Source organism: Dipodomys spectabilis, unplaced genomic scaffold, assembly GCF_019054845.1.
Source record: "Dipodomys spectabilis isolate Male_0828 unplaced genomic scaffold, ASM1905484v1 ptg000046l, whole genome shotgun sequence".
In the NCBI taxonomy this organism is placed as follows: Eukaryota; Metazoa; Chordata; class Mammalia; order Rodentia; family Heteromyidae; genus Dipodomys; species Dipodomys spectabilis.
The window spans coordinates 681482-699224 of record NW_024870723.1 but is presented as its reverse complement, the minus strand read 5'-3'; the positions used below and the strand labels follow the sequence as shown (position 1 = coordinate 699224).

The following is a 17743-nucleotide window of genomic DNA, read 5'->3' as shown; positions in this document are numbered from 1 at the left end:
AATTGTATTTTAATTTCTTAAACCTATGTAACAAAGAAAAAAGAAAAGGACAAACAAAATCTATAATCCCAGTTGGGAGACTCCTTTCTGATCATTAGGAGGCAGGGGGACCTGCATTCGATAGGAATACAGATTTCAACACCACAGTTAAAAACTGTGCTTACAGCCAGACACGGGTGGCTCAAGCCTTGAATCCTAGCTACTCAGGAGGCTGAGATCTCAGGACTCCACTTTGAAAGAGTCCATGATACTCATCTCAGAAAAAGCCAGGAATGGAGCTGTGGCTCAAGTGGTAGAAAGCTAGCCTTGAGCAAAAGAAGCTCGGGGACAGCACCCAAGTTCTGAGTTCAAGCCCCAGGACTGGCACACACACACACACAAAGCCCTTGTGCTTACAGACCCAGAGAGAAAACAGCATAGGGCTGAGACAGAAGAAAACCCAACACTGAGTTAAAGGTGTATCTCAGTGATGGCATATTTTCCTAGCTCTGCAAAATAATGATGATGATCATCATCACATACCAGGAGCCAGGCCTGTGCTTTATGCCAAGCACCTCTACCAGTCCCTCTCACTCACTCCTAACAGATGACAAGATGGGGGTTCAGGAGGCACAGACAGAGCATCTGGCCGAGTCACCAGCTTGCTCCCAACCTCCCTACTATATTCTATCCCTCAGTACTGAGCCTCAAGAAATATGATTAGAACCTTTATCCACATTAAAAATGCCCCCGGGGCCAGAGCGAATCACACTACAGTTGGTACCAACAAAAACACAAACAGGCACCGACTAGATACGAGATAGAATTTTTAAGGAAATAGTAATGTCATACAGAGTTCTTAATGTTTCAAGCACTTAACCTTTTTTTTTTTTAATATCAGTCCCCACAAGTTCCTCCCTTCCTCGTTCTGAGGTAGAATGAGGCCCAACAGGGTAAGGACTCTGCTCCCAAGGGGCTGAACTTGGTCCTGAAGGATGTGGATTCTAGAATCCAAGCCATGAGCACAACCTGAGCTCCTACGTTGCCATGTCCACTCTCCCTTGCCTGTCAGGGACAGAGTCTGCAGAGGGAGGGATATGCTGCATCACGTGGTTGTTCACAGCACCCTTGTGAAAACGGGACACCACGACCCCAGGGACCTCATAAACATGGAGAAAGACACACCGAGGTCTTCCTCACACACCTCCCTCCAGGCAAGACTGGCATTCATTCTAGAGAAAAGACAGAAACACCACACCAAGGCTTCTATAGGTAGGTAGACCTTAAAATTGAAGAAAAATAAAAGCTGTTGGTGTTTTTATTATTTTCACAAACACATTTTTATTCTCTGCTTCTCTACTTACTGCGGTTTTATGGTTGGATGATAAACACAGATTTTTTTTTTATCACAGTCACATTAACATTTCTCGTATAAGGTCAGAAAGACAGTGCGCAGCTTCCTGAATAACTTCATTGAACAACTCTGGCCTAGGGTTTGCTGATGAACAATGACTGGGGCTTGCTCTAGGCCTGTGCAGAGCACATGGCAGTCAGAGGATTTGTCTCATATCTGCATTAGATTTCAGATCACCCAACAAAGGAGTAAACAGACACTCCGAGAGGGTAAGAGACTTCACCAAGGTCACAAAGAAAAAAAGCAGAATTTCTGGGACAGACATCCAGATCTCGGCTAGTGTTGGTGACTCACACCTGTAATCTCAGATGCCCTGTGAGCTGAGATCTGAGCATCACAATTCAAAGCCAGCCCAGGCAGAAAAGTCAGCAAGACTCATATCTTCAATTAAACAGCAAAAAGCTGGTAGTAGAGGTGGCTCAGCCTTGAGCAGAAAAGGCCAAGTAAGAGCATAAGGCCCTGAGCTCAAGTCACACACACACACACCACACACACACACACACACACACACACACACACACACACACACACACACACACACACACACACACACACACACACACACACACACACACACACACACACACACACACACACACACACACACGAACCCAAATCTCCTGCTTGCTAGGCCAAGGGTGTATCAAGTCCAAGCCTCAGCTGAGGGGATGGGGTCCTAGGGCCTTTCTGCCTGTAAGAAAGGAAAGCCAGGCTGGGAAGGTGGCTCAGTGGCAGAGTGCTTGCCTTACATGCTTGAGGCCTTGGGTCCGATTCCTCAGTACCACATAAACAGAAAAAGCTGAAAGTGGTCCTGTAGTTTAAGTGGTAGAGCACTAGCCTTGAGCTGAAGAGCTGAGGGACAGTGCCCAGGCCTAGAGTTCAGGCCCACAACCAACAAAAAAAAAAAAAAAGGAAAAGGAAAAGAAAAAGAAAAAGAAAGGAAGGAAAGCCAGCAGAACAAGCTGGAAATTATCGGAATTTGGCCCTGGAAGTTTCTTTAAGAAACTGAGTCTGAGGGAAAGACTGGGAAAGTGTAAAGGAAGGGGTGACAATGTCCAAAAAGAAATGTACTCTTTACCTGACTGACATGTAACTATAACCCCTCTGTTTATCACCTTTATAATAACAATAAAGTTGTTTAAAGAATCTGGGTCCTATCAAGATGTACTGTATATATAAATTGACATACTGAATTGAAACTCTTTAAAAATAACTATTTTAAAATAACTTTTAAAAATTAATTTTAAAAAAAGTTTGTTTTTTAAATAGTCAGGGCTTTAACGAACCATCCAAGGTACCAGCTTGGAGGGCCAGCCACAGAAAGCAACTCACCAAGTTCCACCACTAGAGTGTTAGCTCACAACCAGAACCCAGGGCCACCGTGATCCAGGTCCCCACATTCAACCGCATTTGAAAAATCATTTGCCCAACTGCCACAGCGATGGAAAAACAACGAAGCCACAGGATTTCTTTCCTTTGCAAGTCCAGGCCAAACACAAAAGATACGTGTTACAGTCTTTGACCTTGAGGAGTTTACAGTCTAGCTAGAAAAGCTGGCATATACACACAGGAATGTAGAATTCATAACAAAACAACAGTATGGGTCGTCACTGTATCATGGATTTAAAGGAGATAGAGACTGGAAGATTTCCTCAAGGAGGGAGGGAGAAGGGAAAGTGGACTCTGAGGCTTAAATAAGAGTCCAAACAACAGACAGGAGAAATATGAACAAGAGTTCAGGAGAAAGTTTCAACTTATAATGGGGGTTTTGTGGGAGATGAGGCCTAATTGCAGGTGAAGATTAGGTTTGTGGGGATTGGCTGCCATCAGAGGCCAGGCCAGGGCTTTGGGTTGTAGGCCTATTAGAACCACAGGTTCTAATTGACCCTCATTAAAGCAGAGCACCTGGATGTCTCTGAGCTTTTCACAGAATTACAAGACTGATCACACCTCCCCCACAACAATGTTAGTGTCAGAAAGCCTCAGCCATTGCTCTGTCTCAGGAGAAAACCACAATGACAAGCACGTGTGCCCTTGAACCCAATCTGTCTTCAAGTCAAACAGGATCCACCTTTCCAAATCATCAGTGAACAGTTATCTGCCCTTTGCCACCTTTTTCTTCCTCCTGTCTTCTCCCTCTGTCTTCTGTAACCTGGTGCTAGCGGACAAGCACAGGTATCACTGCAGGCCACAAAATATGGAACAAAACCAAGCGTGGAGGAAGTTCTGGGACTATGTGTCTCTCTTGCACAGAACTTTAGAGGTCAGAGGCTGATCATGGAGAGCAGTATCCTGGCTAAGTGGTGGGGGATGGCAACATCACTTGAAGATTCTCCCTGTGTGGTTACCTCCCATTCTCCTGGGCCTGTGGGAAGGAAAGGGAAGGGATGGAAAGCAGTCTCTCCATTCACACCACAGATCCACATAACTCAGCAGGGGATCTGGGCTGGCGCCAGATCACAAGTCACAGCTCCCATGAGGCCTGTGATCAGCATGCAATGTGGACGAGACAGGACCCTAGGGTGAGCACCACGTCTGGTGGTAACCCCCAGTGATGCTCTCCTTGCGGTCTTGAATTCCTGAGGTCTCCCCATGGTTCAGTCTTCGAGGAAGATGAGGCTTTGTCCCTGGGTCACCTGGTCAGCAGTGGGCAGCACCCCGTGCCCAGGATGTGGGCTTCTATGAGTTGGCAGGGACATGGAACCCTTGGAGAGTCTGTGTGTCGTGTCCCCATGTTCTGGGGAAGCTGGGAGGTCACAAGGAGCCGTGTGTAGTAGCCACCAAACACTGCCAGCAGCTGCCGGGCCATTTCCTGGAGGAGGCAGGAAGCAGAGTGAGGACCACGGGGACCTTAAGGGCAGGAGGAGGCACCAGAGGAAGGCCAAGCCACCATGGTGGTGATGGTGACACAGCAATGCCTGGCACCTACTCCCATTTGTCACTGTAATTTATGCTCAAATTCTCTATTATGTATGTTTTTACTAAAATGAAAAAAAAAGAGAAGAAAAGGTAAGGAAGAAAAGGGGTTTTAAAAATTGGATTCAACGTATGCTCTTCTCCTACGAAAGCACCCCACGTGGGTCTATGGCTGGGAAAACAAGGACAATGCTTCTATTGCTTATGAGGGGTCACAGATTTTCACAACACTTTGTCCACTCTCCATATAAAAGACACAGTTGTGCCTGACATGGAGGCTGTTTACATCTGCAGAGTTATGAGTTAAGAGCAGACTTCCAAAACAAGAAGGCCAGGAGGAAATTCCAGCCCATCCATTCTGTGCTATCCCTGAGTGGGGCCCTCCACCCGCTGAGCTCATAGCTCCACCCACGTCAGAGAGAACCAGAGCTTTGGCTGGACTGTGGAGCACACAGACAGGAAGCAGTTAGCCCAGTGCTAAATGCTTACCAAATATCATCAAGAAATATCAATAAATGGCTCAAGAAATGTCATGAATATTACCCCATTACTATTAAATCTGCCCAAACTCAACATGTCTGTTAGCACTGGTTTTTGTTTTAAGCTGTTCTTTGGGCTAGCAAACATCAAAACTTTCAAATAATATCACTAACTTAGATGGTTTAGATTAAATAATATCACTAGCTTAGATGGCTTCTCACTTAGTCCAAAATCAATAGGATGAAGAGCATCTTCGCGCAACTATTTAAAGATAATAAAAATAAAATAAAAGCTGAACACTGGTGGCTCACACCCATAATCCTAGCTACTCAGGAGACTGAGATCTAAGGATCTAGGTTTGAAGCCAGCCTGGAAAGGAAAGTCCATGAGACTCTTAACCACCAGAAAACCAGAAGTGATGCTGTGGCTCAAAGTGGTAGAGTACTAGCCTTGAGCAAAAGAACTCAGAGACAGCACCCAGGCCCTGAGTTCAAGGCCATGATCAACCAAAAATAAATACATTAGTTAATTAAAAGAAAAGGAAGTAAAGAACTATAATAAGACAAATGGCTTCCTAAGAATCAGCAGGGCTGGCTTCTCCCTTGGTTTTGCCAAATTCTTGCTCTCTGAGCTGGGGCACGTCCGTTGACCTCTTAGTCATCAAACAAGACAAACTAATCCGAGCATCCTCAGAGGGCATGTTAAAGAATTTTATGCAGGATAAAAGTCCGTAAAGCTGTAAGAAGTCACTCTAACTCTCTGTCTTTCACAGATATCAGGAGTCAGCTGAAATAGGTTGGTCTGGTCTCCGCTGAGACCTGGGCCACGACTCTATTTTCCCTGGTTGAATTATAAGGACAGCTACTTTTAAAACATGCACATACACGCTTGATATTCAGGACAGGAAATTGTATTACTAGGGGCCTGGATGAATTTGAAAAAATAATTTTAAAGACCCATATTTAATATGCTTTTGCACATAAATTCAGATATGCATGTCACTATAAAGTACACGGCCTTATCCATCTTTTTCTGCTATATATATATATATATATATATATATATATATATATATATATTCATTGGGAGGGAAGTGAAGAGATTTAATGTGGTTCAGCACTAGGCTTGACCTTGGTGCCTCTTGCTCATGCTTGGCTTGCTTACTCAGCTAAGTGCTTTACCACTTGAGCTTCTCCTCCAGCCTGGCTTTTTGTTGGTTAACTGTAGATGGAGTCTCTCAGACTTGACTCAGAATCATAGTCTTCCAGGTCTCAGCTTCCCAAGTAGCTAGGCTAATAGGTGTGAGCCACCAGTGCCCAGTTTATGAATAGATTTTTTTTTTTGTCAGTCATGGGGCTTGAACTCAGGGCTTGAGTGCTCTCCCTGAGCTTTTTCACTAAAGGCTAGCATTCTATCACTTTGAGCTACAGCTTCCCTTCTGGTTTTCTGGTAGTTAATTGGAGATAAAGTCTCATGGACTTTCCTGCTCAGGCTGGCATCAAACTATATGATCCTCAGATCTCAGCCTCCTAAGTAGCTAGGATTACAGGCATGAGCCACTAGAACCCAGGTATGAATATATTTTTTAATGACCAATTATTCATCAATATTGGTGAGACACACTACATCAACAGGTAACCACCCTCCAATGTAACCATCCAAAACAGACAGCCAACCCAGCACTTAAGAGGCTGATGCAAAAAGAACTGTGGGTTCAAAGCTAGCCTGGGCTACTTAATAAGACCATGTCTCAAAAAGAAAAAAAGGCAAGATATTTTAAAATGCAACAACAAAAATCCCAATAAATACAAATGGAGTCCCTTAAGTTAACTGTTAAATTGTTAAGGTAAGGCAAGCCTGGTAGTATACACCAGTAATCCCAACACACTTGGGAGACAGAGGCTGCAGGATGACCAGTTCAAGAACAGCCTGAGCTATACAGTAAGAAAAATCAAAGCATTATGTAACTGTAACCCTTCTGTAAAGCACTTTTATAATAACAATTTAAAAATTTAATCAAAGCAAAGAAAGTATTTTAGTAAACAGAAAAAGTGAAAGACATATTTGTTCTGGATGGTCTCTAGGAAACTGAAGAAACCATGTCCCCCCCCCCCCCCCCCCCCCCGTCCCCCGCCCCAAGAACCTAAAGCTGTCCCCGGACAAAGTCTACACAGGTGCCCTCCAGGGAGCCGCAGCCTGATGGCCGTGCACTGATTACCTCCGGCTCAGCGTCAGGGACGAGCTGGTGGAGCTGGGTCTGTATGAGTGGTCTCTCCTGAGGATCAGGGCCGCTGCTTAGGAGAGGGGTATCTTCAACATCCTCAGGCCTCTCCACCGTGGGGCTCACCCTCGTCTCTATGACAACACACAACTGGCTCAATCTGCTTCTCAGCGAGGACTGTAGAGGAAAGGAAGGAGGCTGGGGTGTGTCTGAAGTCAGGAGGGATCTGGACAGCAGAGGTGGATCCAGGCGTAGAGCCAGAGACTGACCTCACTACATTACAGATAGATACACTGAGATTTGGGTCCTCGCCCAAACACACACACACACACACACACACACCACACACACACCACACACACACACACACACCACACACACACACACACACACACACACACACACACACACACACACACACACACACACACACACACACACACACACCAGAAAATGGTTCCTGACAGCAGCCTGAGGTAGAGTCTCTATCACTACATTGCAGATAGATACACTGAGACACACACACACACACACACACACACACACACACACACACACACACACACACACACACACACACACACACACACACACACACACACACACACACACACACACACACACACACACCAGAAAATGGTTCCTGACAGCAGCCTGAGGTAGAGTCTCTATCACTACATTGCAGATAGATACACTGAGATTTGGGTCCTCGCCCAAAGCCACACTGCAGATAAAGAGCCAGAATCAGAGTGAGACCACAACCCTGACTCTAAAACTGACTGCAGGGTGTCCACAGCAAAGAGCAGGCTAACTCCTAGAGAAGGAGCTGGGACTCAAAGCCCTGGGCATCACCAGTGCTATGACCATAACCACAGTCAGGGAACAGCTCCCAGAGCCTATTTTCTCCTTGGCAGAAGCAGCAATATCTCCTGTTTTCTAAACAAATGGTAGAAAGACCCTTTGAACAAGTGACACCACCTAAATACAGGAGATCTTTGGACCCGTTAGTTTATTATTAACAGAATTCTCAATGTGAAGAGATCCAGGCTTACCATGGGAAATGTGGAAGATTCGCCTCATTGAAAAGCAAATATTTCTGCATGTTATACTGCCTTCCAATAATTTTCTTCTTCCTGGTCATGCAGCTTGAATGATGAGCCTGGGCACTGTCCCTGAGCTTGTGTGCACAAGGCTAGCGCTCTACCACTTGAGCTACAACTCCACTTCTAGTTTGGCGATTGTTTTGTTTTGCCTTGTTGGGGGCAGGGGCTGTAGTTACTTGGAAATAAGACTTTCATGGATTTTTCTGCCTGGGCTGGCTTCAAACCATGGTTCTCAGATCTCAGCCTCCTGAGTAGATAGGATTATACATGCATGAGCCACCTGCACTTGGCAAGAAGTTTTTTTTTTCTCAGACATTTTTCCCAACACTGAGGTCATGCCATCTATACAATTTGGCATTCATTTATTTCATTCTTTTCTTTAGGTAGTTGTACAAAGGAGTTGTTAAGAATACATCTTGATCCATGTCACCCCTTTCAACATTCTCACCCACTCCTTCCCTTACATTTCTTAATTTTGTTAAGATATACATTGGATTCTTATCTTCTTTTCTTCATTCATCTACCCCTTTCCTCTTGACCCTACCACATCTTTCAAGTACTCACTTCCAGGTGTTTTATTTTGCTGAACTTTGATTTTTACCTTTTGAAAGAATTACAGTTTGAGATCTCCCTTGAAACTACTGTAGCTCAGTCAAAACATTTGTATACACTTGCATCCCACCCAACATATTATGAGTCTACAAGCTAAATCTCGCTTCCACATATAAGAAAAAATATGGATCCCTTGTCTCTCTGGACCTGATTTACTTCACTGAACACAATTTTCTTCCAAGGCTTTCCATTTCACTTTTTCCAATGGATGAGTAAAATTCTATTGTGTGTATATTTAGGATATCTTACCTCTTGGCTCATCTTCATTTCCTGAACGTGGTCAGACAAAAACTGCACACAATTCTCCAGGTCAAAGTAGACAAACCAAAGCTGAGGAAGGAAGCAGCCAGAGCCACAGTGGCTCAGCACCTGCCCAACCATGAATTATGAATTCCCAGCCCTGAGTCCGCCCTCCACCCACTGTTCTTCCCAAGGTCCCCCTTTGGAGGATTACTTGATGTGTCCTGCTGCCTGGCAGAAAAGTTCGTGTTTTTCCTTTTATTTGCTCTGCTACCAATTGTGCATACTAGCCAAGGGTTTAACCCCTGAGCGCCCACCTCCCAGTCCTCTCCCCATCAAAATGGCTTTGTGTGAAAATTCAGAAAATATTCAACCTTGATAAGAAAAAAAAAAAAACAAGTGAGTAGGAGAGCCAGGTATCAGTGGCTCACACCTGTAATTCTAGCTACTCAGGAGGCTGAGACATGAGGTTCATGGTTTTGAGGACAGCCAAGGCAAACAAGTTTGTAAGACTCTATCTCCAATGAACTGGCAAAATGCCAAGCTGGAAGTGTGGCTTCTGTGGTAGAGCCCAAGTTGAACAAGAGCATTAGCCCTGAGTTCAAGGCCCAGTACTGGCACAAGAAAAAGAAAAAAAGAGGAAGTGGTGCTGTGGCTCAAGCAGTAGAGTGCTCGCCTTGAGCTGAAGGGTACAGAGACAGTGCCCAAGCCCAGAGTTCAAGCCCCACGACCGACAAAAAAAGCAAAAAAGGCCAGGATCCCCATCTCTTACAAGTGATTAAGACTCTCAATAGACTGTAAACCTTCCCAGACAGCATGTGTCCATCCAGGGATGCTACTTCGTCTCGCCTCCAAGGGCACCTTTCTACTGGCATCCCAAACACAGCGGTGAGTGGAGAGCCCTTCGAAGCTGGTAACTACCACACAGGGCCACACCCAAGGGCATCAGCTTGGGTGGTCCAGGGCCTCACCTCCCTGGGCTGCCACATCAACAGTCCCCAGAGGCCAGGCTGAAACCCCTGGGGTTCCCATCTTGTGACACATTATGTGATTACACATCACAATCAAATGGTACAGTCCGGTGCCATCGCACATCCACAGGCCTGCGATCTCCCATTGGACAGGGGACCCCGCAGGCTGCTTAAAGGGCCACCCATGACCTTCAGCAGCAGAGCCCCTAACACGCAGTGCAGGCTGGGAGCACATCAGGCCACCTGCCTTCAAAGCAGACGCCCCAGAAGGACAGAGTACCTGGATCACACTCTGGCACCCCTCCACGGCATCTGTCACCCCCAGCAGCACCCGGTAGCCTAGGAGGCCTCCATTAGCCGCCGTCAACCGCAGATCCGTATTCGTGTTGGCCTGTGGGACAAATGACAGGCCCGTGTTGGCTGAGGACTGCCGGGACTGGTCCTCCTCTGCCACACGGCAGTCCTCACCCCAGATTCCATTTCCTCCCTTGTAAAGTGGAATTGTTGTTGGGATGGTAAAGTGAACAGCATTAGATGGCCTGCGTTGAAGGCTGGCTCTGCGAGCTGCTGCTTCACGGTGTGGCCTGGACAGGCTCCGGCTCTTCCCTGATCTTGCTGTCTTCAGCTAAGAATGGAGCGTATCTCTGCCACCCAGGAACAGGGGAGGGCCTGCTGAGATGGGGTGCAGTGGGGACAGGGTAGACATTTGTGGGAGACAGGACTGACAGAGAGAGCAGCCACAGTGTGTAATCTTCATCTCTGCCCTCTCAGGCCTCCAGTCCTCAGCTCAGTGCCTGGCCCTCCAAAAGGGCTGCTTCCTTCCGCTGCCACCCACACCAAGGAGACAGGGGAGGGAACAGACCCAAAGCAAGTGCTGAGTGAAGAAGGACCTGAGGAAGCCAGGCACCCAGGGCTCAGACCTGTAATCCTAGCTACTCAGGAGACTGCCAGCCCAGGCAGGAAAGTCCATGAGGCTCTTATCTCCAGTTAACCACCAGGAAACTGAATTGGAGCTGTGGCTCAAAGTGGTAGAGCAACAGCCATGAGCACAAAAGTTTAAGGACAGCATGTAGGCCCTGAGTTCAAGCCCCACAGCCCTCCCCCCCCCCCAAAAGACAGGAAAATGTAAGTCTCTCACAGATGCTGTGACATAGAAGGTCCTGATAGAGTGACATCAATCAGGAAGAGGGATCTACCAGGCCCTGAGTGGTAAGAAATCCAAAGGGCTAGAGATTCATGAGCCAAGACCTGAGAAAATCTGTGTGTCCACAGACCACTTGATCAGCCTCTCTGAGCTATTCTTCAATAAGAAGAACAATTGATATTTACTGAGCTTTTATTTCACACAAATTACTATTAAGCCCTGGATGCATTCAATCACTCAATTCTCACAATAATCCTATGATAGCACTACAGTCATTTTATAGATTAAGGAGACTAAGGTCCTGAGAGGTGACACCATTAATTTACCCCAAGCTGAAGAGCTCACTAACAGGAGCAGTATTCTATCCCTTTACAAAGCCATCAGGTACTAAGCACAGGGCCCACAGCAGGTGAGCAGAAGGCAGTGGTGATGCTGGAGGGATTTCCAGAGCCAATAATGCTTGGACAGGGGTCTCTGTGCACTGGGGCCTCCACCATGCACCTATGAGCAGGGGGCAGGTCTTGCTCATCTCTGGGACCTGAGCCTAGCAGGTCACTGGCGCTCCTGGGGGCTGCCCACATACAGCTGCAGAAAGCAAACGGGAGCAAGGGAGGCAGAGCCCCGGGCAGCCATCTCCTCAAACAACACAAATTACATCTGCATTTGCCAGGTGCCCGACTTCCTGCTCCTGAAGTCACCTTTGCATTACTTTTCTCTCCCCAAGAGAAATTTCTGGCTCAATTTATTTTTTATAGGCCAAGCACAGGAACTGTGAAATCTTCCACAGAGCCCCAGGGCAGCATTACCTTATCAGCCTGGTGGCAAAGCCCAACAAAGATCCTTTCAGAACAATTAAACCATGAAATTCTATTTATCCTTGGAACTCAAGCAGAAAAAAAAAATGGAACTCATGCCCCAGACCCTGCCTGCCTTTCCCAACACACTCTGAATTAGGCAGGAGCTGAGTGTTCACCGAGGATGTCAGAGCCCAGCACTCGGCAGGGCAGACAACCAGGAATGTCAAAGCACCATGTGCTAGGCAACGTAATGTTCTGAGTCGCCCGCTCCATTCCCTCACAGCCCATGAAAATGATCTCAGCTGACCACAGCATGTACAAAAGTGGATGTGAAGCAGAAGAGGAGGACAAAGACTTGGCTGCATGTGGCTGGCTTTAAGGAAGGGGCCGCAAGCCAAGGAATGCAGGCAGCCTCAAGCAGCTGAAGAGGCCAAGAAGTAGACTCCCATCAGAGCCTCCAGGGGATCCCAGTACCTTGATATAAGCAGGGGCCACATTGGACTCCAGACCACAGGACTGCAAGATCATAAATGTATACTATTTGAAGATACCAAGTTTATGGTACTTTATCACTGAGGTCCCAAATTCCTATAGAGAATTCCTATAGGTTACTGGGAACATGGTTTGGAATTTGAACCTCCAATTCTTATGTTTAGCATCAAAGCCTAGGGGGCTGCTCCTAGAACCTATGGGGGTCTAGGGTCCTCCATCTGTAAACTGATGGAACTGCCTCTAGTCACAATGTCAATGGGACATGTAATACATTAACACTAATTTAGCAAGCACCCTACTCTGCACGCAGCAAATTATAAGCACTGAAAACATAATGCCATCAATGAGCCTTACAGAAAGCTGGGAGGATTTGTCTCCCTCACTGAATCAGAGGGTTCAGCTCTCACCTGACTCTGCCACTGATACTGGGATCCAAGGCAAGTTACCGCAATTCTGAAACCACCCACTCTCTGCTGCAAAGGTCGCAGTTGGGGGTAGAGGCATGGCTGACCACAGAGTACAGACTAGACGCCCATCACAAGAGGAAATCAGGCAGATCACCTCATAGCCCTCCCTCTCAGGCCCTTGTGCGACAGGAAGGGAGGGGAGGCATATGAAAGGGTTCAGTTCAGCTGGTGTCAGTGGCTAATGCCTGTAATCCTAGCTACTTAAGAGGCTGAGATCTGAGGATCATGGTTGGAAGCCAGCCCAAGCAAAAAAGTTCATGAGACTCTTATCTCCAATTAACCACCAGAAACCCAGAAGTAGAGCTGTAGCTCAAAGTTCAAGAGTGCTAGCCTTGAGCAAAAAAGCTCAGGGACTGTATCCAGGCCGAGTTCAATCCCACAACCCTCACCCCCCCCCCCCAAAAAAAAAAAAAGGCTCAGTTCACCAAAGTGTCCCCTGGAATGCTGGGATGTCTCAAGGCAGCTTGATTCTAGAAAACCAATCTACAGAGCTGGGAGCCAGTGGTGGCCCAAACCCGTACCTAGCTACTCAGGAGGCTGAGATCTAAGGATTGAGGCTTGAAGCCAGCAGCTTTTCCAGCCATGGGCAGGAAAATCCATGAAACTCTTATCTCCAATTAATCAGCAAAAAGCCAGAAGTAAAGATGTAGTTCAAGTGTTAGATCACCAGCCTTGAGCAAAAAAGCTAAGGGACAGCACACAGGCTCTGAGTTGATGTTCTAGTATGCAGGCGCGCGCGCACGCACACACACTCTCTCTCTCTCTCTCTCTAGGGAAACACAAAGAACTCTCTTCTGTTCCCTAACCAGGAGACAAATGGCTTCACTCCACCAAGAGCAGCTGTCTCTTCATGAGCTGAAAGCAACAGAACCAAGCAAGTATGGCTCACAAATGTGAGAGGAGGTATTTATTTTGTTCCCTTCACAAATAAAGATGACCAGGCATGATAGTACAAGCCTGTAATCCCAGCACACTAGAAGCCCACAGAGGGTATCATAAGTTCCAGGCCAAGAAGGAGGAGGAGGGAAAGAGGATAAGAGAGAGAGGGAGGGGGAGGGGGGATAGAAGGGGGGAAAGAGGGAGTGAGGGAGGGAGTGAAGGAAGGAAGGAAGGAAGGCAGGCAGGCAGGCCAAAGAGGATTTAATTTTGTGTGATTTGATTTCTTTTAAGTCACTGGGCAGATAAGCCAGTGTGAATTTTCATGTTTGGGGAAGTTGTTTTTTTTAGCTTTCCGCAGTCCTGAGGGATTGAATTCAGGACCTCTCACGTTACAGGCAAGCATACGTCTATTTGAGCTATACCAGGTTTACATATTGGTGGTGGTGGTGTTTTTATGTTTTGGGGTTTTTTTCAGTTTCTGAGATTGAGACTCAAAACTCACTATCTGACACTTGCTTTTGCTCATTGGCTGGTGTACTTCCACCTGAGCCACGCTTCCAACCTGACATTTTGTTTCTGAGACAGTCTCTTGCTACCTTTGCCCAGGCTGGCCTGAAAGTTGTCACAGTCCTCCTATGTTCTTCTGCTGTGTAGCTAAGATGATAGCAAAGTGCCACTGCACACAGCTTGGAGGAATTCTTTGAGGTGGAGGAGAGAAGACCTAGACTTGGGCTTGTCAGGCCTGCCCGACTCTCTGGAGGGAGCAAGGCAGGGGCTCCAGACATCTTACCTTCCTCTGATGCCTCTCAAAGATGAGCACGAGAGTCAGGGTCACACTCACGGCAGCCAGGGTTGCGAGCAGCACGCCCGCCCAGTGCTTGCCCAGAGCAAACAGCTGGCTGGTGGAGTAGATATTGGCCCACACCACCATGTAGAACACCTGAAGAAGCCAGGGAAAGTATGGTCAGGGAGCAAGCTCTGCTCAGCACTGCCCCTTGCAGACCTTCCTACCACTCCCACCCCACAAACAGCTGCCAGGGCCAGAAAGAGACCATCCCAACAACACTAGGCCCATAGAAATGGGCACATGTTCCTCATTTGTAAGTAAACATTGAGGGTAGGTTCCTAGCCATTCCTAACCCAACTTTTGGTTGGTGGTAGTGATCATGGGGCTTGAACTCAGGGCCTGGGCCTTGTCCCTGAGCTCTTTCTGTTCAAGGCCAGCCACAGCTCCACTTCTGATTTTTGAGTGTTTAATTCTGTCCCAGCTGGTTCCAAACCACAATCCTCAGATCTCAACTTCCTGAGTAGCTAGGATTACAGGTGTGGGCCACCAGCTACTGACTCAACCCTTTTTATTCTCTCTTTCTCTTTTTTAATGTGCCAGGACTGGTGCTTGAACTCAGGTCCTCATGCTCTAACTTGGTTTTTTCACTTACAGCTAGAGATAAGAATCTCATGAACTTTTCTGCCTGGTCTGGCCACCGGTGGCTCATGCCTGCAATCCTAGCTACTCAGAAAACTAATATGTGAGGATTGCAGTTCAGAGCCAATTCAGGCAGGAAAGTCTGTGAGACTCTTAGCTCCAATTAATAAATTTTTAAAAAAGCCAGAAGTGGAGCTGTGGCTCAAGTGGTATATTGCTAGCTTTGAGCACAGAAACTCAGGGACTACGCCCAGGCCTTTAGTTCAAACTCCAGGATGGGCACAAATAATAATAATAATAATAATGACTCAAACCCCTCATCTCTCTCCATCCATCCTCTAGTTAAACCTAAAGTTCATGTCTGTGTCCTGAAGATGTGCACTTCTCTGTGATTCACCCAAGCCCTGTATAAATCTCTTGTCTGCTCATTCCGCTACTCTTCTTTTATGTGGCACATTGGAGTGACCGGACTGGACCCTTTGGGCCTGGGATTTAGACCTCTGGTCAAATGCACATGTAAATGTGTCCATGTATAAAGACAGCAAAAGGAATCTCACTGAAAACTGTTGATCAACAGAGAGTTGAGGAATGAGGAAAGAGAGCAAGGGAAGCAGTTATATTAGGATGTTCACAATACTTTTTGGCATTTTAATAGACACTGAAAATAAAATGAATGACAGGAAAGTGAAACAGGCAAAGAGGGATGGGTATCAGTGGGGGCAGGGGGGAAGGGAATGTGATTCTTTTTTAAAAAAGAAAAAGAAGCTGGGCACAGTGGCTCCAGACTGTAACCCCAACTACTTGAGAGGTGGAGATCCGGGGAAAGAGATTCAAGGGAGCCTGAGCATAAAATCCACAAGACGCCATTTCAATCAATGTCTGGGTGTGGTGGTGCGTGCCTGTCATATGAGGGACAAGAAGAAGCACAAGAAGCAGCCCTGGCCAACCAGTCCAAAAAAGAGAAGCTGGAGGCATGGCTCAAGTGGTAGAGCACCTACCTGACTACAAGTGTGAGGCCTTGAGTTCAAACCCCAGTAAAATGTACATAAGATGCAGATACAGGAGCCAGACTGTCATGTATGGATGTGCTCAAGCATGTAGACATATAGACAAGGGTGTGTATTGACATGGATGCCCACATACATACATAGAGTTGACCTTTCCCTATCCATCTATGACTCTTGGCCTAGGGCAAATGTGAATCCAGAGCCTGGAGGGCCTACAGACTCCCACCCTGAGCTCTGCCCATGGTAAACCCTAACTCCATCCTCCACATAGGAGCCTGACCAACGCCATCACTTACCTACTTCCCCCTATACCCAGTCCAGGGCTGTGTGGCTCTGCTTTTGCCTGGACAGCCAGGCCTCCACCGCAAGCCCCGTATCCACCCCAGAACACAAGGCTGACCAGGACAGGGTGGGTGCTCACCACAGCAAAGGCCAGCCGCATGGGCCTGGAGTTGTAGATGAGGTAGCGCCTCACCTGGGGCTCCAGGAGCGCACTCTCAACCAGACTCTTGTACTGCTCGGCAGGGACCTGCACAGCATAGAGGAAAAGACATCGATCACACACAGGACCCCCACGCCACCCACTCCCCACCAACAAGCAGCCTGCTGCCAGACCATGCAGACATTCAGGACCATCCTTGAGGGGAAAATGAGGCCCTTAGGGCGCTGGGTAGAAGTCACCTTGGAGGTGGACAGCCTGAGGGCCAGGAGGGCAGCTGAAGAGGGCATCTGGAGGCTGAGATTCAGTGTCTTACAGCTAGCACAGACGGGCCTCAAGGTTAAGGTACAGGCCTGGGGCAAACTGGCACTCCATTCAAATGCTGTGTGACCTAGAGTAAGCTATGCACCATCTCTGAGCCTCAGTTTCCTCCTCTGTTCAATGAGGGTTATTTCCCTTGTAAGGCTGGAGTATGTATTAAATGAGCTAATACCTACACAGTGCTGGATACAATGCCAGTAGCAGGATGAGCCTAAAGAGCCCTACAAATACAGACAAGAAAGCAGAACTCACAGGTTATATTTAGGAAATGTACTTAGGAACATGATTAACACTGTTCACCAGTAAGAAAAACAAATCTGAGCCAGGTGTCAGTGGCTCACACCTGTAATCCTATCTACTCAGGAAGCTGAGATCTGAGGATCTGCCTGGCCCAGGCAGGAAAGTCCATGAGACTATCTCCAATTAGCCACCAGAAAACCAGAAGTGGTACTATAGCTCAAAATGGTAGAGTGATAGCCTTGAGCAAGGCCCTGAGTTCAAGCCATACATCCAACAACAACAACAAAAATAAGACAAACTCATCAAAAAGGCATGTGTCAGTGCCCAGATGGGGAAAACAGGGCTTGTCAGTGATTGTGTTGGAAGTGTTCCTTCAATTGTGACAATACATTTCTCTGTAATAAAAAATATTTTTTTTTGTCTTCTGTAGGCCATGGGGCTTCAATTCAGGGCATGGGTGCTGTCCCTGAGCTCTTTTGCTCAAGGCTGGTACTCTACCACTTTGAGGCACAGTACCACTTCCAGTTTTCTGGTGCTTAATTGGAGATAGAGTCTCATGGCTTTTCTTGCTGGGCCAGCTTTGATCCTCAGATCT

At 47.1% G+C, this 17743-nt stretch overlaps 1 protein-coding gene across 2 annotated transcripts in view; it reads right to left on the bottom strand.

The window, feature by feature from the left end:
• Positions 1-2295: 2295 nt before the first annotated feature.
• Tmem268 (transmembrane protein 268) overlaps positions 2296-17743 on the bottom strand; it is a 23770-nt gene continuing 8322 nt past the window's right edge. For both annotated transcript variants that reach the window (XM_042678737.1, XM_042678736.1), the window contains 6 exons: positions 16570-16677; positions 14506-14655; positions 10217-10327; positions 8975-9055; positions 7008-7187; positions 2296-4205 (listed from right to left, as the gene is read on the bottom strand). In XM_042678737.1, the coding sequence (XP_042534671.1) occupies positions 4026-4205; positions 7008-7187; positions 8975-9055; positions 10217-10327; positions 14506-14655; positions 16570-16677 (810 nt within the window). In that variant the 3' untranslated portion in view covers positions 2296-4025. The remainder of the gene's footprint in view (positions 4206-7007; positions 7188-8974; positions 9056-10216; positions 10328-14505; positions 14656-16569; positions 16678-17743) is intronic.